The sequence below is a fragment of the Chanodichthys erythropterus genome, chromosome 6, assembly GCF_024489055.1.
Source record: "Chanodichthys erythropterus isolate Z2021 chromosome 6, ASM2448905v1, whole genome shotgun sequence".
In the NCBI taxonomy this organism is placed as follows: domain Eukaryota; kingdom Metazoa; phylum Chordata; class Actinopteri; order Cypriniformes; family Xenocyprididae; genus Chanodichthys; species Chanodichthys erythropterus.
Genome location: NC_090226.1, coordinates 7,886,575 through 7,906,428, shown reverse-complemented (window position 1 = coordinate 7,906,428; position 19,854 = coordinate 7,886,575). Strand labels below are relative to the sequence as shown.

Sequence of the window (19,854 nt, the reverse complement as noted above, 5' to 3'; positions counted from 1 at the left end):
AAGTAAATTCACAATCATAAACCAGCAACCAGCAGCTCAGAGCACCTGCCATGATGGTACTCCTCTCAATATGCTAATTAAGGAGACAAAAAGTTGAAGATTTGACAAGTAGAAGATGTCGAGAACACTTCTCGGTCACATATGCTGGAGCTTATATAGAAGAGACGTCATTAATGCGAGCACACATCCTGGCTGCACTTCTCCAGACGTTTCCCTCTCTAAACTTTAGTGAAGAGAAAAGCAACTTTGATATCAGCTCAGCGGAGGAGCCGTGTTTATATCGGACGAGTGGGCTACCATAATTTTCCTCGCCGGATCAATAATATTAATCAAAAAAACAGTAGGGGTTCAATCTTCAGCTGGCTGGCGGTAGCAGCCACTGACAGGTCACGTGACCTGGTGGCAGCTGCCAGTCTGATTCTGGCAGGTCACGTGACCTGCCATTGGCGCTGGTGGCAGCTGCCAGTCTGATTATGGGAGGTCTGTCAGAGGTTCTGGTGGCTGGCAGAGTATAACACGTTCCCTATATCTCTGTCGCTGCATGGAAATACATAATTGTATTATTAATAATATAACATTATGACTCTATTCTTTTGTATAATTCACGTTTTAGATGGGTTTTTCTCAATTAAAGCAGTAAAATGACCGTGATCTCAACTGGTGGAAAATGACGCTCAGCCCAGCCAGTCACTGCTGAGACGCGAGTATAACGCGCTCTCTAATCACTCTCGCTGCATGGAAATACATAATTTTATCATTATTAATATCATATTATGACTCTATTCTTTTGTATGGTGGACGTTTTAGATGGGTTTATCTCAATTAAAGCAGTAAAATGACCGTGATCTCAACTGGTGGAAAATGACGCATAGCCCAGCCAGCCACTGCTGAGACGCGAGTATAACGCGCTCTCTAATCACTCTCGCTGCATGAAAATACATAATTGTATTATTATTAATATAATCTTATGACTCTATTCTTTTGTATGGTGGACGTTTTAGATGGGTTTATCTCAATTAAAGCAGTAAAATGACCGTGATCTCAACTGGTGGAAAATGACGCATAGCCCAGCCAGCCACTGCTGAGACGCGAGTATAACGCGCTCTCTAATCACTTTCGCTGCATGAAAATACATAATTTTATTATTATTAATATCATATTATGACTATATTGTTTTGTATGATTGACGTTTTAGATGGGTTTTTCTCAATTAAAGCAGTAAAATGACCGTGATCTCAACTGGTGGAAAATGACGCTCAGCCCAGCCAGCCACTGCTGAGACGCGAGTATAACGCGCTCTCTAATCACTCTCGCTGCATGAAAATACAATACAAATGACCGTGATCTCAACTGGTTGCTATATGCTTCGCTGGACGCTCAACCATCCAGCCACTGTTGCCTGTCATTCCAAAGAAATCATTCTAATTTGTATGCATACTGCTAATAGTTGTGACGATTTTATGTTTTGTAATAACACGAGTTATGCAATAATATATAGCATAAAAATGGCAATTAAAACGTGAATTATTCTAATAATACGACCCTTTCTCAACATTAATCCTAAATCTGGATACAATAATTTTAGCGGCTGTGGGGAAGTTTAGGTCTCATTTCTTGATTTCATTTTAAAAAGGTGTGTTTGATGTAAATATTTAGATACATTGACTTTGTTCATTTCTTTTAAGGTCACGGGCAGCATAAGCAACATGACCACCTGTAAATCTGCTCACCTTCTGAGAAAACTTGTTTCACAAATATGTTTCACATATTTACAATATTTGGAGGGGATTTGCATGTTTAAAAAGTTGTTGTTGAGTGTTAGCTTGTAAGTAAGTGTAAGATAAAAATTTTGTGGAATGCAGCAACTTTGATTTACCTAATTATTCATGCCTCTTTTTTTAATGTTAAAAATAATAAAATACATGTTTACATTTTTTAATGCTAATGTAAACAACAGGCGTTTGGGTAACATTTATTTGTCCATTTCTCATTAATTATATATATATATATATATATATATATATATATATATATATATATATATATATATATATATATGGGAGGATGTACAGTTTGTACAGTATAAATAAAAATCACGAGTCCCAGTGCATGTGTGTATGAAATACGATACTCAAAAGTATGTGCATGTTTTTGTTGTTGAGCATCATATTTATACATCAGGCTTTTATAGCTCAATTTTTTGAAAATCAATCATAATATAATGTTCCCCGAAAGCATGCTGTGTTATATTTGACACTTACAATAACACGAAAAAAGTAGTTTATTAGTAATAGTAATTTTAAGCATTAAAAATTGTGTATAAATATGAATAATCAAGTTGCTTCAGTACAGTACATTTTTGCCTTACACATACTTCATGTGTAGGCTATGTACTGTCAATCAGAGGACAGAAAGCATTAAGTAGATTGTATATATATTTGAGGTAAACCCATCTGAAACGCCAACCATACAACAGAATATAGTCATAAAATTAGCTGTATTAATAATAATAAAATTATGTATTTTCATGCAGCGAGAGTGATTAGAGAGCACGTTATACTCGCGTCTCAGCAGTGGCTGGCTGGGCTGAGCGTCATTTTCCACCAGTTGAGATCACGGTCATTTTACTGCTTTAATTGAGATAAACCCATCTAAAACGTCCACCATACAAAAGAATAGAGTCATAAGATTATATTAATAATGATAAAATTATGTATTTTCATGCAGCGAGAGTGATTAGAGAGCGCGTTATACTCGCGTCTCAGCAGTGGCTGGCTGGGCTGAGCGTCATTTTCCACCAGTTGAGATCACGGTCATTTTACTGCTTTAATTGAGATAAACCCATCTAAAACGTCCACCATACAAAAGAATAGAGTCATAATATGATATTAATAATGATAAAATTATGTATTTTCATGCAGCGAGAGTGATTAGAGAGCGCGTTATACTCGCGTCTCAGCAGTGGCTGGCTGGGCTGAGCGTCATTTTCCACCAGTTGAGATCACGGTCATTTTACTGCTTTAATTGAGAAAAACCCATCTAAAACGTCAATCATACAAAACAATATAGTCATAATATGATATTAATAATAATAAAATTATGTATTTTCATGCAGCGAAAGTGATTAGAGAGCGCGTTATACTCGCGTCTCAGCAGTGGCTGGCTGGGCTATGCGTCATTTTCCACCAGTTGAGATCACGGTCATTTTACTGCTTTAATTGAGATAAACCCATCTAAAACGTCCACCATACAAACGAATAGAGTCATAATATGATATTAATAATAATAAAATTATGTATTTCCATGCAGCGAGAGTGATTAGAGAGCGCGTTATACTCGCGTCTCAGCAGTGGCTGGCTGGGCTATGCGTCATTTTCCACCAGTTGAGATCACGGTCATTTTACTGCTTTAATTGAGATAAACCCATCTAAAACGTGTATTATACAAAAGAATAGAGTCATAAGATTATATTAATAATAATACAATTATGTATTTCCATGCAACGATAGAAATAAGGAACGCGTTACACTCTGTCAGCCACCGCTGACAGACCTGCCAGAATCAAGACTGGCAGCTGCCACCAGTGCCACTGGCAGGTCACGTGACCTGCCAGAATCAGACTGGCAGCTGCCACCAGGTCATGTGACCTGTCAGTGGCTGCTGCCGCCAGCCAGTTGAAGATTGAACCCCCACTCCAAAAAAATGAACTGGGCTATGTTTGGACATCCAGAAACCCGATAAGCACGGCTGCACCTGTGTTTCCGCAAACAGATCCACGGCTCGGCGCTTGTCGCTTTCCTTTATCCACCCGGAAGGTTTTCTGTGTGTGACACATATTGACGTTTTCCATGCATACTGTCACCATGATAGATTTTCAGTCCTTTGCCATAACTCCCCGCAGTCCTGAGCCTCACTGTTTCCATCAGTCCATCTCTCTTTTCAACCTTCTTTCTTTCTTTCTCATACACACACAAATTGATCCAACATGTGCAGGAGAACCAAACGTCTATGGCAGTCAATCAATGCATCCTATCGTTGAATAACAAAGTCTAGCAAGTACGACTATTCCCACTCAGCATGAATAATTAAAGATGGCTACTCTTATGGACACATGCTATATTTTTGCTTCTCTTATACTTTAATCACACTAGAATTGGCCTCTGGGCACAGCATGATTTTTATACACCATAATCAACAAACCAAATGCACTGCGGGCTCCAGAACAAATATCCTTTTTGATGTAAATCCTTAATTAGTAGACGCCATACAATTCTGGCCTCCAGCTAGCCGTATCATAGCCTATATTTCAAAAATGTACTCAAGATATATATATATATATATATTTTTTTTATGGTGCTTTCATAAAGGCACAACATAATCAATGAACATGGACAGTAAAGTCTATTCGGCCCAGCACGTCTAGATAAAAATTAAAGATGTTTATTAAAAGGCTGCTCAGCGAAGAGAAACAGTACCATAACATAAGGATATAACCACACACTGTAAAAAACGAATATTGTAAAAATGCTATGAAAAAAAAAAATTGTAAATAGGTTAACAGTAAGTTCCCGTATTATATACAGGGAAAAACTGTAAAATTTATAAGTAAAAAAAAAATATATATATATATATATATATATATATATATATATATATATATATATATATATATATATATATATATATATTTATAAGTAAAAAATACAAAATCAATGTGTAATTTACAGTCAAAATCTGTAAACTGATGTTCCCACAATTCTCTGTGTGACACTCCACATTTGAAAGTATTTTGTTTAAATAATCATGTTTCTTAATAGTTTTTGTTATCAGTTATGTTCATTAGGGTTTTATGTTACATCTTCTGTTGTTTAATGAAAGTTTATTGCATTATTTAAGTATTGTGGGTTACCATGATGGTGTTTTGCGTTTGCGTGAATGACTCTGCAAAACAGATTTTAGTAGTGTTCATTGTTGAATTTATTGGTTTACATTCAAATTTTCTCAAATTACAGTTTTATACTGTAAAATTTACAGTTCTGTTAATGTGTTTACGGTTTTTCTGGGTTTTTTTTTTACAAAATTATTCTGGCAACCACAGCTGCCAAAATTATTTTGTAAAAACTATGGAATTTTTTTTACAGTGCATATTCAGGGTTGAAGGGGATCAAATGTGATTATTTAGTAAATATGAAATCAAAATTAACCCTATTTACATTCTTGGTGTTATATCCTCCTTAATTTTTACTTGTCAAGAAAACGCTTCTTGATCTAAGAATTTTTAGATATTTGGACTGGAAACAAGACAAAAATTCTAAGTAAGAACAGCATTTTTTCAAACACCACATTCACTTTTTATTATCCAATAAATGTAATAATTTAGTCAATATAAAGTCCAAAATGATATTTACATTGGTTTTATGGAGTATGGTTATTGGTAGCCTATATGTTTTTTTTTTGTTGTTGTTGTTTTTTTTTTTAAATTTGTGGTTAAAAAGTATATAATTTTTATTGTTTTAGAAAATGGCCAATCATTTCGCTAGATAAGACCGTATTCCTCGTCTGGGATCGTGTAGAGCCCTTTGAAGCTGCACTGAAACTGCAATTCGGACCGTCAACCTGTTGAACCCCAGTAAAGTCCACTATATGGAGAAAAATCCTGGAATGTTTTCCTCAAAAAAAAAAGTTATTTTCAACTGAAGGAAGACATAAACATCTTGGATGACATGGGGGTGAGTAGCCTAAATTATCAGGAAATTTGAATTCTGAAGTGAACTAATCACACACACACACACACACACAATCTCAACTATTATAAACTCCTATAATCTGAATAGGCCTACTGCAGATGACAACGTCCACAGAGGATACAGCCGTGCACGTGACGTCATCCATTGTTGAAGATTATCTCTGAGGAAACTTAGTCAAATCCACCCTCTTCAATTGCTCTCTTTGAGAACTTTCTGAATGTCTCTTATTGTTCTTTGTCATTTCCTCTCGTTTCATGTGAAAAGATTCCACAGAGGAGGAGATGCTCGCAGGGAAATGACGAATTACTGCAGCCCTCGAGAGCACAGAAATTAGCGCCTCTGAATGTAAATTACTGCCATTGTAAATGATGACAGAAGCGAGGCGACACCCAGATAATATTTTTCTACTGTTCTCACTTCTGCTATTGAGCCACAGTAATAGAATCAGAGGTATTGTTTCATTTGTGCTTAGAAGCAGAGCTTTAGATGGTAAGACGGCGAGTCTGTTCAACGGTTCAGTGATACCGAGAAGCTGTTTATTCAATCCAATCCACCCAATAGTATCTGCAGGACGCTTATGTGTTGATTCTCTTTTCGACAAATCTTTTGAACAATTGATCTGTTGCACCTCAACTTTAATTCTAAAGGGAAACTAGAAAACAGGTTTTTTGTTGTTGTTTTTGGTTTGAACTTTTATTGAAGACTTTCGTCTATAAGTTTCAGGTCTTGTGTAACAGCGCCACCTGGTGACAGATTCCTAAAGAACGCTGTACATAACAAGCATCATCTTGTAAGAATACACCATTAAGGAACAAATCAGTCATTATACTCTAAAAAGTAATTGAATTACTAGCTACTAAGTAATTACATCTTCAACAGTGTATTTAGATTACTGTACTTATTACTTAATTACAGTAATTTATTACTTAGTAATGGCATTACAATCCCATGACTTTCTCTGTAATTCTGTATTGAATAATGTTTTGGTCCCTCTTTCCTTGCAGTTCAGATAACACAGATTGCACGAGAGTCATCTATGGACTATATTTATGGTGGTTATAACATTGTGTTATATTTATAACACAATTTATAACACAAAATGGACCGCAAGATACCAATATTTTATAAATTGTTGAATGTAAATGCATCTAAGCTGAAGGCTGATTAAATGCATGCATGTTAGATTTGCAAACTTTTATGACAGACACACATTAAAAACTCCATTACAAAGACAATATGATGATATCAGAAATAGTGCATACTTTATTCATATATTTTTAGATTTCGTACAGAACATAGTGAGATTTATTTAAAAGCTGCCAACAAGCATATGAATACATATTTTGCCAAAATGCATCATTCTGTGAATGCAGGCCGTGATGAATTCATAAAGTAGTTTTGCTATGGCTCTAAATTCTGCTGTAAATTAAAATGAAATGTCTGAATGTAATAAAAGGAATGAATTCCTTTAAAAAAAAAAAAAGGGAACTAAATGCATAATCAAAAAACAAAATATAATAATGTATATTGAGTAGAAATGTAGTGAGGTTAAAACTTTCATACTTAAAAATAGATGATGAAATCAACCGTTACAAGTACAGTCGAATCATGTTTAGGTTCAGTCAATTGTTACATAAATCACAAGTAATTGCGGTCAATGTAAATAACAAAACAAGGCACGAGTTCATTACATTTGGAGAGTATAAAAGGCGTTTTTCCTCCAGAAAAATAAGGCAGGCATGTCATAAAACTAAACTCATAAGAGGAAATGAAAAAGACAAGAATGTTATGATGCAAGACAGTCAACACAGTTCATAAACCTCTCAGAAGAAATATAAGTGGTGTAATTTATTGCATATTTCGAGAACACAGCAAAGGCTTTAATAAAGCAAGATAATTTAAGCTGAGAAGGAGATTACACAGCTTGAACGCTTTGTTCAGTCGAGCGAAAAGTTTGGTTTAGAGGTTGTCGTGTTCCTCTAGGCTCATTACATCATGCATTAACTTTTGATCCCCTGTCTGGCAGAAATATGTGAGGCTTGAGCATACATTAAATATCAAATACAACTCTAAGATCAATACATCAAAGCCGGACCCAGGGTCAGACATAGGAAGGGTTATATCCTTGAGAAAAACCTCTGTGGCATTGCATATGAAGCAACAAATGTCAAAAACGTGCTCTGAACAGTGTGACTACAACTAGCATTATCTTCATAAACATGCAAGTACATATATATATATATAACAATAAACAATATAAAAGTATTTGGTTTTGGTTGCAGTGTGTTAAGACACAAGAACATCTGTTGGAACGAGACCAAAGAAAATCTGCTGGCTACTTTCTGTCCTGGAAAAATTAATTGAAAGTTTAAGAACAATAAAGTAAGACAACTAATCCAAAATGAAATACAGCCCAGATTTTGTTTGGTCTCCATTCATTCTTCAAGCACCAAAGATGGCGAGATCATCTACTTGCGGCCCAAGGTCTCTGCGAGCTTCTTGAGTCTCTTCTTCAGCTCCAGAGGAAACTTCTCGTAACATTTCTTACACACTGGCTTCATGTCAAACTCCACAAACTTGTTCCTAAAAACACAAATCTTGCTTTTAGGAATATGCTTTCTAACACGTTCTTACACTTTCTATCACAAGTATACAACCCATTCCATGTATTTAAAGTGTGCTCTTTATGTGGTTTTTATTGTTAAATAACTCTATTAAAAATCATAATTCAAACTATTAAACCATAAAATTGAATATAAACAATAGTACAATAACACTGTTATATATACTGTTTCAGCAGTTACATACATTAATTTGTATTATATGTGCTTATTTATTAGGGCAGAGAAATGCATTGGGTTTATTAATGACCAAAAAGCAAAAAAAACATCAATATGACACGGAGAATATGATAATAATGAACCGACAAATGAAAACAGGGATACACTAATATTACAATTCTGGTGCCAATGACAATTATTTTGATATTATAATAGCTGATATTATTAATAATTTATTAAAAATGTTAAAAAATACATTTAAAAATAAAACCCTTAAAACAAAAACCATTGCTACAATTGAAGTTAAGCATCATATTATAATGTACAGTATGAAAAATAAATATTAATTTTGAAGTTTGCTAAAGATTACATTCCAGTGTTATTAAATTATTAGTATTTTTAAAGTTTAAGTGAGCATTATATGACAGTAAAGGTAAATTTTCTGTCTAAATTAGGGTGAAAAAAAAAATAGAGGAAATGAGTATGTACAATTAAATATCCAATACTAACAAATATGGTTAAAAAAAAATTGTATCAGCTGATAAGTGATATGTGCATTTTCAAAAGGAATACATAAAAGACATAAAATAAATGGTGAGATTGAAAACACTAACCAATGATAAAGAACGAGTGAAGCAGATGAGAATGAAGAAGGAAAAAGAGAGAAAAGGGTTACAAACAGACGGCGATGGCTTTCTTTCGGCGTTCGCGCGAGTCGCGTTCACGTTTCGCCAAGCGCCGTTTCAGCTCTTCCGGCAGGCGTTCGTAACAATGTTTACACACTGGTTTCAGATCCACCTCCACAAATCTGTCCCTGCATGGCCACCATCAGGGAAAATGAGGGAGGAAAGAGGAGAAACAAGCGAAAAGGAGGGGAAATTGGACGGAAAATTGGGTTTGAAGTGGGAGACAGGAAGAGAAATGGGATGTGGGAGCATTTTGAGAGCAAAGTAGAGAATTGAAGGGGACAGAAGTAGAGAATACAAGAGTTAGCTGGACAGAAAGGTTAGTTATGATCCAAAGAAGAACATCACAGCAGCCGGGAGAGCCAATTTAAAGACACTTCTGCTTAAATTTAAACACAGCTAGCGAAAATTCACTAACAGAAAAAGGAAGGAGGGGGTAGATATAGGATGAGTATGTGTGTGTAACATCACTTACTTGAGAGTGAGTTTGGTGTTACAGGTCGAGCACGAGAAGCAATTCACACACCAAGCCTTATTCAGAGCCGACACCACTGAGAGAAGACACAAAAACATCTCACATAACTCACAACAGCAGTACCCGCAGCCATAACAACTGCACTTCAGAGCATTATTATTTTTTGTTATTATATACAAACTAAAGCTTTAAAAGGTTGTGAATTAAATGTCAGTATCATGTTCAAGTAAACAGCAATTACCGTCTCCTTCGATCACTCGGTTGCAATGGTAACAAACATCACCAAAGAGCTGCACAACAGACATAACACACACTCGCATTAAAAGCTCAAAGTTTCATTATCCACAATGTTTATAAATAACAGATTTTTTGGGGGGGATCAAAAGAGGCTTTGAAAGAGGAGTCAGGCCTGTGTTACCTGGTTGTAGTGAGTCTCGCAGTAAGCAAGACCCTTTCTCTCGTAATGACGGTGTCCCAGGAAAGGCTTCTCGCACTTGGCACAGACAAAATGCTGCAAACACACACAAACGCACAAGCTGTCAGTGTGCAGTTCAAACATACACTACCATTCAAACGTTTGGGGTAATATTTTTTAAAAAGTCTTATGCTCACCAAGGCTGCAGTTATGTGATCAAAAATACATGTGAAAACAGTAACAATGTAAAATATTTTTGCAATTTAAAATAACTTATATATATATATATATATATATATATATATATATATATATTTTATAAATGTAATAACTGTGATGAATTTTCAGCATCATTACTCCAGTCTTCAGTGTCACATGATCCTTCAGAAATCATTCTAATATGCTGATTTACTCAAAAAACAATATCTTATTATTGTCAATTTTAAAAACAGTTGCGCTGCTTAGTATTTTTATGGAAACCGTCTTTTTTTTCGGGATTCCTTGATTTGAAAATTAAAGAAGAGTAATTATTTAAAACATTTTTAACATTTTAAATGTCTTTACAGTCATTTTTGTTCAATGTAGTGCATCCTTGCTGAATAAAAGTATTAATATCTATTTTGAAGATTGGTATAATATTGTCTTAATTGGTTAAAAAAAAATCAGTATAGGGCTGTCACGATATCAGCATTTCATGGGGTCAAAACCATTTCAGTAGCACAGCAAAAAATAATCTGCTATTAGTTTTTTCTAACACTCCTTTGAATAAACAATTAAAACTTAATGAAAATATTAAATTAAATATGACAACAGCACGAAGCCTGCATTTTTCTCTATTTTTTTCAAGCAATTATTCAAGTAAACAGTCAGTAATAAAACAAAGAACAAAGTACATGCAACAACAAAAAAAAAAAAAAACAGAACAAATTAAATAATAGGTGCTTGAAGTATTCATGTAAACATCTAGACACTGAAATATCACAAAAAAATATAACTGCATGATTATATATATATATAGGCTATATATATATATATTTAAAAAAAAAAACTTTAATGTTGATCTGATTGCAGTTTGACTACAGAGAACAGTGAATGCTTCTCCTTTTCTACTATATTATAGTTTGATTTATATTACAAATATTATAGGTGCCAGGTTTATTAGACTGCATTTAGACAGCAAGGCCTCATGGACAGAACAGATATTCCAGGCCCAGATCTGCTTATGTACACTTAAGACATAACTTACGGTGTCATTTATTAAAGGTGCCCTAGAATTAAAGAAAAAATTTATCTTGGCATAGTTGAATAACAAGAGTTCAGTACATGGAAAAGACATACAGTGAGTTTCAAACTCCATTGTTTCCTCCTTCTTATATAAATCTCATTTGTTTAAAAGACCTCTGAAGAAGAGGCGAATCTCAACATAACACCGACTGTTACATAACAGCCCATGTTCCCAACATTATGAAAGGCATTAGACAAGGGCAGTATTAACGTCTGGATGTGTGCACAGCCGAATCATCAGACTAGGTAAGCAAGCAATAACAATAGCGAAAAATGGCAGATGGAGCGACAATAACTGACATGATTCATGATATCATGATATTTTTAAATTGTCTTTCTAAATGTTTCGTTAGCATGTTGCTAATGTATGCTACTGTTGGTTAAGTTAACATCGTTTATTACTGTATTCACTGAGACAAGAGCCATCGCTATTTTCATTTTTAAATACTTGCAGTCTGTATAATGCATAAACACAACTTCATTCTTTATAAATCTCTCCAACAGTGTGTAATGTTAGCTTTAGCCACGGAGTACTATCAAACTCGTTCAGAATCAAATATAAACACCCAAATAAATACTATACTCACATGACCCGAAGCATGCATGCAGTATGCATGATGAACATCTTGTAAAGATCCATTTGAGGGTTATATTAGCTGTGTGAACTTTGTAAATGCACTTTATTGTAGAGTCGCGAGCTTGATGGGCAGGGAGCATGAGATTTAAAGGGCCAGCAGCCTCTGAATCAGTGCATAGTTAATGATGCCCCAAAATAGGCAGTTAAAAAAAACATATTTTAAAAAATCTATGGGGTATTTTGAACTGAAACTTCACAGACACATTCAGGGGACACCTTAGACTTATATTACATCTTGTAAAAAAACGTTTGATGGTACCTTTAATAAATATATATTCAGCTATATTATGTTGCACACTACATTAATTATACTAGACATTTGTCACTATGTTGAACAAAACATAGAAAACATACAAACCTCGACATGCCACTGTTTGCCCATGGCATTGACCACACGGCCCTCAATCGGACGCCTGCACGCTCCACAGATCGGCACGCCCATCTTATCATGGCAGGGGAGGCAGTAGAGTTCACCTTTCAGCTCGCGAGCATCGGCAGTCAGCTCCTTGCTGTAAAACACACAACCTATAGTTCACATCACTTTCAGTAAACGGACATAGCAGATGAAACCACTTGGTGCCGTACTGACCCGCAGTTGCTGCAGTTGAAGTGGTCAGGATGGTAGGGGTCATTTTTGAAAATGAGGGGCTGTTCCTCAATGATGGCGTGACACTTCTGACAGATGTACTTCCCGAGGCCCCGAGCTTTCTCGCGGTTATGACATGGACGGCAGAGATGACTGAAAATCACAGATGTGCAAATCAGCCAATCAGAATGCACAGATGGCAACTTTATTTGTATTTACATGTATTAATTTGGCCCCATACGCAATCAAATGAGCTAAAGAACATCTCTATGGTAGTAGGACAAAAAACAAAAACATGTATTTAAAATTCAGAACTGCTCATGAGAATAATGATAATTCATTAATGAAATCAGTGGGCTGATCCTAGATCAGTTTCACATCAAACTGAACGTATGCAGCCTGTCGATCAAATGCTCACGGTCACCCCTCACTGGCTATAAACTTACCGGCCGGCGTTCTTGACGAATCCAACATCGGCGAGCACGGCTTGGCAGATATCACAACAGAAACAGTCAGGGTGCCAGCTGTTATTCATGGCCTTAATCACACGCCCAATTATAAACTCTCCTGTGGGAATATGAGGGACACAATTTACAATTAACACAGTCAATAACATCACCTGTTTGCGTGTTTATGCACGCGTGTCTCTTACCACATTGGTGACAACAGGGAGCAAACAACATCTGGAAATCATGCTCGCAGTATTTCCTTCCCTCAAACTATGGACAGAAGAGAGAAAAAATTAATTATAACATGATCTCCGATGGGAATACATCTCAAAGTCAATCAATTGCAGATTTTTTACACAATTTGTAGACAAAACACATTGTAAGATCTCAACACTTCAATATATATATTTTACATATTTTATTTATATTAAATATAAAACATAAAAAAAGTAAAAAATATTGTTTTTTTTCTATATTTTATATTTAATATATATATATATATATATATATATATATATATATATATTTATTTATATATTTTTTTTTTTTTTTTTTTTTTTATACCATATTTTGTATGTTTGTTCATTTAAATTGGACCTCAATGTAATAAAAAAAAAAACTAAAGAAATGCAAAATATTACCCATTAAACAACTTGGGATCAAGATTAAATGCTACATGACAGGTTTAATGGAAGTACCTCATAAAAGAGCCCTTCAGGAAACTGCTGGAAACACTGAGCGCAGACGAAGCACTGTTCGTGATACAGCTCGCCATTGCTGTTGACAATTTTTTCCGCCGGGGCAAAGCCGCTTTTACACCGTTCGCACGAGGCGTTTGCCAGGGCATTAGCCATGTTGCTGTTAGAAACAGATCAATGTCAGGAGAAACAAACAGCAGTGCCTAAGAACAGCTTTTATCTATGGTACAAAACAAATGTATATGCAAGTATCACACTATTACCAAAAGGGTCAGTTAGATCCTTTTTTTTTAAAAAGAAATTCATACTTTTATTCAGCAAGAATGCATTAAATTGTTCAAAGTGACAGTATAGACATTTATAATGTTACAAAATATTTCAATTCTGAATCCTGAAAATAAAAATCAGCATCATTTTCAACAAAAATATTAAGCAGCACAACTTTTGTTGAACATAATAAAAAGAAAAGTTTCATGAGCATCAAATCAGCATATTGGAATGATTTCTGAAGACTGTAAAGATGCTGAAAATTTAGTTTTGACATCAGAGGAATAATATTACATTTTAAGATATATTCAAATAGAATTGTGTTATTTTAAATAGTAAAAATATTTCACAATATTACTGTTTTTGATCAAATAAATGCAGCCTTTTTGAGCATAAGACACTTCTTCCAAAAACATTTTTAAAAATCTTACCGACCCCAAACATTTAAATGGAATTATAGATTACTTCATTCACTGGCCAGTTCAATTAGTATCATATCATCATCCTGCTCTTGAGAGTGATTCAAGATGATGTTTCTCTAAATAAAAATCCTATGTAGCCTATCTGGCACTTTGCAAGATATTAAGTTACACCATTTAGGAGCGACCGGGCAAGACTGCAACCAATGTTTACATCACACAAACAGAATTAGCCTGTCGTGGCCTGTGGTCACACTGCCAGACGAGATCCCAAATGATTCAGTGCTTCCTTGCGCAGTCATTTCTCCTCTGACATCACAGGTGATGTGGCTATTAGAGGATGGATCGTCTTTACAACTTCCCCTCACACCCTTCACAGCGTTAAAGCGGACTGACTATTCTAAGGAAGCATTCCCTAATATGGTGATTTGAAAAGAAAACATCTGCTTGAGGACAGACACACTGTAGATCTATAAATAGATCATTTGTGTGTTTAAGAGATGGAGACTGTTGTATGTCAGAGGTCTTATCATGTGCAAGAGCTCACAGAACAACAGTGGAGGTCTCACACTACTGTGTGAAGCTGGAGTTGTGCCATGTGTGTGTGTGTGTGTGTTCTGGAAGTATGATGACACATTCCCAGCTTATCCAACATGTATATAGAAAGAAAATACAGTGTGGCATAAAGGTTTCAAAAAGAGAATTGCTGATGCATTTTTAAAATAAAAAAAAGTTGTATTTGTTGTATTTATTTATTGTATTAAATGCTTAAAAATATATATTCTTCATTGTTAGTTAATGTTAGATAATAAATTTACTCTTGTTTACAAATGAGAGCTTATTGTAAAGTATTCCCATTTTTATTCCAACTTCTTATTATTTTTCTTATTAATTTTTCTTCTTATTATAAAATTGCTGTGTTCATACTCTTTTTAAAATATTTTAGTTATTAAAATACTCAAACTGAATTTTACACAGAATCTAAAAAATACATACTAAAATTTAAAAAGTTTTGGGAAGAAAAGATTACAGTAATATTAACAGTAAAAGTAATATTGTGAAATATTACAATTTATAATAACTTGATCTAGTCTTCAGTGTCACATGATCCTTCAAATACATTCTAATATGTTGATTTGTTGCTCAAGAAACATTTCTTAATATTATTCATGTTATCCATGTTGAAAAGAACATAATATATAATTATTTTGTAACATTATAAACGTCTTTTTAGAGTAAACCAAAACTAGTTTCATCCCTTAACAGTTTAGACATGGTAATTGTCAGTTTCAAGGAGCTTAACATCTCAGGAAGCAGATTATATCCATGTTTTCCCAGAAGATCTGACAGTTTGTGGGAGCATCCAGTTCATGAATGCTTGGGAATTTGGTCTCCGGTAAAGCGAAACATTTCATCACTACAGAAAACATCTGAGAAGGCATTTCAAGGATAAGGAGCACATAGCAGCTTTCCAGAAATAATGTTAAGTTAGATATTATATAACTAAATAATAAATAAAATTCATGTTATTTGTTTACTCACAGTTAACTGCAATATGACAGGGCTTATCTAAACAGTGGTGGTGTGTTGAATGTCCTTCCAGCTCTCTCTCTCTCTGTGTGTGTGTGTGTGTGTGTGTGTGTGTGTGTGTGTGTGTGTGTGTGTGTGTGTGTGTGTGTGTGTGTGTGTGTGTGTGTGTGTGTGTGTGTGTGTGTGTGTGTGTGTGTGTGTGTGTGTGTGTGTGTGTCGCCCAGAAGAACTCAACTAGGGAGGCTAATTAGCTTAGCATCCGCCCTGATCTAGCAACCCATGAAATTTTAGTTATTCTCTCTATATAATACGCAGATTAAACACTTACAGCTTAACAGTATTCAACGAGATAGGGTGGGGAAAAAGAAGAAAGAAGAAAACTAATAAAGTAAATAATAAAACTGTAGATATCTGCTACATCTCTGGCTAGAGGAAGATTTATCCAATTAACGTTATCCACATTAAATAAAAATCTATTTCAAACATCGTACCTGCCCGTCATCTCTGACACCCCCAGCATCCCCTACAGCACGGCTTATCCTGAGAGACGATTCAGAGTTTATTAGACAACATAAAACGCCCCTCGGATCTGTTGCTTTTCCACTTTTTTCTCTTAACTCTAAGATAAAGATGTTTTCCTGAAAAACAGTCGAGCCATTCCGCTCTATTTTCCGGGTTAGATCACGTGCTGCTAAGCTAGACTTCTGATTGGTTACACAATCAGTTCCGCTGCTATGCAGAACTTTGCAATATAATATAATATAATATAATATAATATAATATAATATAATATAATATAATATAATCATCCTTCAAATAATCATTATCAGAAATATTCAGTATTCAGTAATCAACTGTACTAAGTATGATCAAAGTCCCGCGTCTTTGAAACGCCTCTCATTTGTTTCTAAACGCACTAAACATGACAAAAAAAAAATGTATTTTTCAGGATGGATCAAGCTAATGCGCATGCGCAATCCTAAATGCGCGTCTTTTTTATTATTATTATTAGACATTATTCAAATACTAACATTTAAGACATATTTAACAATCATAAATCTGTTTTTCGTGTTGATACAGCATTTAAAGAAAAACAGAACAAAACAAGAAGGGAAAAAGGGGGGGGAGGGGGAGCAGAACGAAGTATCAGGGCATTTCTGTCCATCATCCATTGAAGGGATTTTGCAAATAATTTCAAATCATTCCTCCATCCAGTGAAATGGGGTATAACCTTTAAATACTTACATCTGTGGATAAAGTGTTTGCCTAACACAATCAGGTTATTTATCAAAAATTCTACATTTTATCATTTATAAACTCTCCAACTTTATTTGAGGTTATATTCAAAGGATGTATCAAAAAATGCGCATCTCTTGTGTCTCATTTCGGAAGCGTGCGTCTGACTGTTTCTATAGGAATCGGAGCTTGTAACGGCCGCAGTGATGCAATGACTTTACCAGTCGGTGATTGGCTCTTATTTAGAAGGCGGGACGTATTCCACCATATTGCACTTTTTTATTTTTATTTTTTATTAATGCTCAGTAACATAAGAACATTGTCAAGGAATTGCATACAATTGTGCGTTACACTTTCTCCCATTCAAAACAATACGAGTGACGCGTCTTGTCATTCTAAAGTCTTTGGTATGATAAATACATTATATTTTACATAACGGACATTCAGAAATAGTTCTTTTGCTACACAAAAATAAATTTAAGTCATATATAAAATGCACATATATTTAATATATATATATATATATATATATATATATATATATATATATATATATATATATATATATATATATATATATATATATATATATTAATTTAAAATTATATTTTATTTATATTTATTTATACATTTATTTAGTATATATATTTATACTGACATTTATACTGACCCTAACCCTAAAAAATCTAATAAATATTTGACAATGTTAAAGGAACACACCACTTTTTTTTGAAAATAGGCTAATTTTCCAACTCCCCTAGAGTTAATCAGTTCAGTTACCGTTTACCGTTTTCGAATCCATTCAGCCGATCTCCGGGTCTGGCTGTACCACTTTTGCATAACTTCGCATAGTTCATTGAATCTGATGACCAAAGAGTTTCGATATTTTTCTTATTTAAATCTTCTAAAATCTAAATCTAAATTTAAATCTACTCTTCTGTAGTTACATCATTAGAAAATGAAAAGTTGTGATTTTCTAGGCCGATATGGCTAGGATTTATACTCTCATTTCGGCGTAATAATCAAGGAACTTTGCTACCGTACTATGGGTGCAGCAGGCACAATATTACGCAGCGCCTGTGACCCCCTGTTTGCACAGGGAGCGTGCCTTGCAACCATGGAGACATTTGTGAGAGACGCTGTGTAATATCGATGCTCCTGCTGCACCCATGGTACGGCAGCAAAGTTTCTTGATTATTACGCCGGAATGACAGTATAGTTCCTAGTCATATCAGCCTAGAAAATCGCAACTTTTCATTTTCCGTCGGTCTTAGTACACGATGTAACTATAGAAGAGTCAAGTTGTAAATAGGAAAAAATATCTAAACTCTTTGGTCATTTTTGAGCGAGATGCTAACGGTCTAATCAGATTCAATGAACTATGCTAAGCTATGCTAAAAGTGGTACCGCCAGACCCGGAGATCGGCTGAATGGATTTAAAAACGGTAAAACTCAACTGTTTAACTCTAGGGGAGTTGGAAAATGAGCCTATTTTCAAAAAAAGTGGAGTGTTCCTTTAAGGTAAGAGCAGAGCATTGAGGGATTTCAGCCCTCTTGTGGTGGTTTTACGCCATTACACTAAAAAGTAGTGAAGGCGCTGGAACAGAGTGGACAGGCTAGAGTACAGCATAGAAATGAGCTTCACACTTCTCTGACGTCAACAGTTTAGCGCTTTCTATCAAACAGAGACTTATATGGCAATTGATGCGGGAATCCATGAAATCCACTAATTTAAAGTAAGAATCTTCAGCCTACAGGTCAGTAAACTACTCCAGTCTAACTTGAATAGGAAAGACACTTCTATGCGTGCAAATACACAGAGTTTTACAGCCTCAACATGAATTGAAAAAGTTACATTTTGAATATATTATGTTGCATATCCACCACACGAGGGCGCTGCTGCAAAATTTAAGACAAAAATAACTTGGAAACCGTTAATGTGAGGAAATACACATGTGGTTACTCTGCAAGGACACCTGTGTGAACTATAGGTGAGCTGAAACATTCATCAAAATCAATAAGAAGTCATAAAGATTTATCTTGTTTGAAAGTAATCAGAAATTATAAAATTTTAATTACGTGTCTATCTATCTATCTATCTATCTATCTATCTATCTATCTATCTATCTATCTATCTATCTATCTATCTATCTACATGTTTATATATGTATGTATAATATATATTAGGGCCTAATAATAATGATTAGGTTTTTTTTTTTTAATGTTTCGCTTATTGGTACCCTATCATTTTCACACAGTATTTTGAACAAAGCCTTAATCATGATTTTTGAAGGTGATATGTTTATTGTAAGCAGTCCACAACAAGATTGCCATCATTTGCATCTTCAGCAACAGTCAGTCAAAGTGATCAACAGAAACAGTAGCTGATTGGCTGCTTTAGTAAGAGAGCATCAGTGTTTATTAATGTGCTGGATAAAGAGCAGGCGTATCGAATCTTTCTGTGATGCTTTCTAAGCTATAATCTTGTAGACAGAAAAGCTCATTTATACATTATAATTTGTTTGGCCTCTGGGTTCTGGCCTTTAGTCTGAATTCATCACCTCCCAGGTGTCGTTGTTATGGATACCCATGGATGCACAAAGGTCCATCTGAAGTTCTGGGTAAGAGAAATGCACGATTCCCTG

At 34.8% G+C, this 19,854-nt stretch overlaps 2 protein-coding genes across 4 annotated transcripts in view; one reads left to right on the top strand and one right to left on the bottom strand.

Annotated features, from left to right (window-relative positions):
* Positions 1-6,987: 6,987 nt before the first annotated feature.
* Positions 6,988-16,622, bottom strand: lims1 (LIM and senescent cell antigen-like domains 1). Of its 3 annotated transcripts, none has more exons than XM_067387950.1 (10): positions 16,465-16,622; positions 13,758-13,917; positions 13,263-13,329; positions 13,057-13,177; positions 12,614-12,763; positions 12,383-12,533; positions 10,107-10,199; positions 9,930-9,978; positions 9,689-9,764; positions 6,988-8,330 (listed from the first exon to the last, which is right to left on the bottom strand). In XM_067387950.1, the coding sequence occupies exons 1-10, from the start codon at positions 16,491-16,493 to the stop codon at positions 8,216-8,218; spliced, it is 1,011 nt and encodes a 336-aa protein (XP_067244051.1). In that variant the 5' UTR covers positions 16,494-16,622; the 3' UTR covers positions 6,988-8,215. The 3 variants fall into 3 exon arrangements, with proteins under 3 accessions (XP_067244051.1, XP_067244052.1, XP_067244053.1); XM_067387951.1 differs by lacking the exon at positions 16,465-16,622 and adding an exon at positions 15,986-16,388; XM_067387952.1 differs by lacking the exon at positions 6,988-8,330 and adding an exon at positions 8,362-9,341.
* Positions 16,623-18,873: 2,251 nt separating this feature from the next.
* The window catches only part of thsd7bb (thrombospondin, type I, domain containing 7Bb), a 98,485-nt gene continuing 97,504 nt past the window's right edge, over positions 18,874-19,854 (top strand). The window contains exon 1 of the mRNA XM_067387194.1: positions 18,874-18,966. The gene's annotated coding sequence lies outside the window, so the exon portion shown is untranslated. The remainder of the gene's footprint in view (positions 18,967-19,854) is intronic.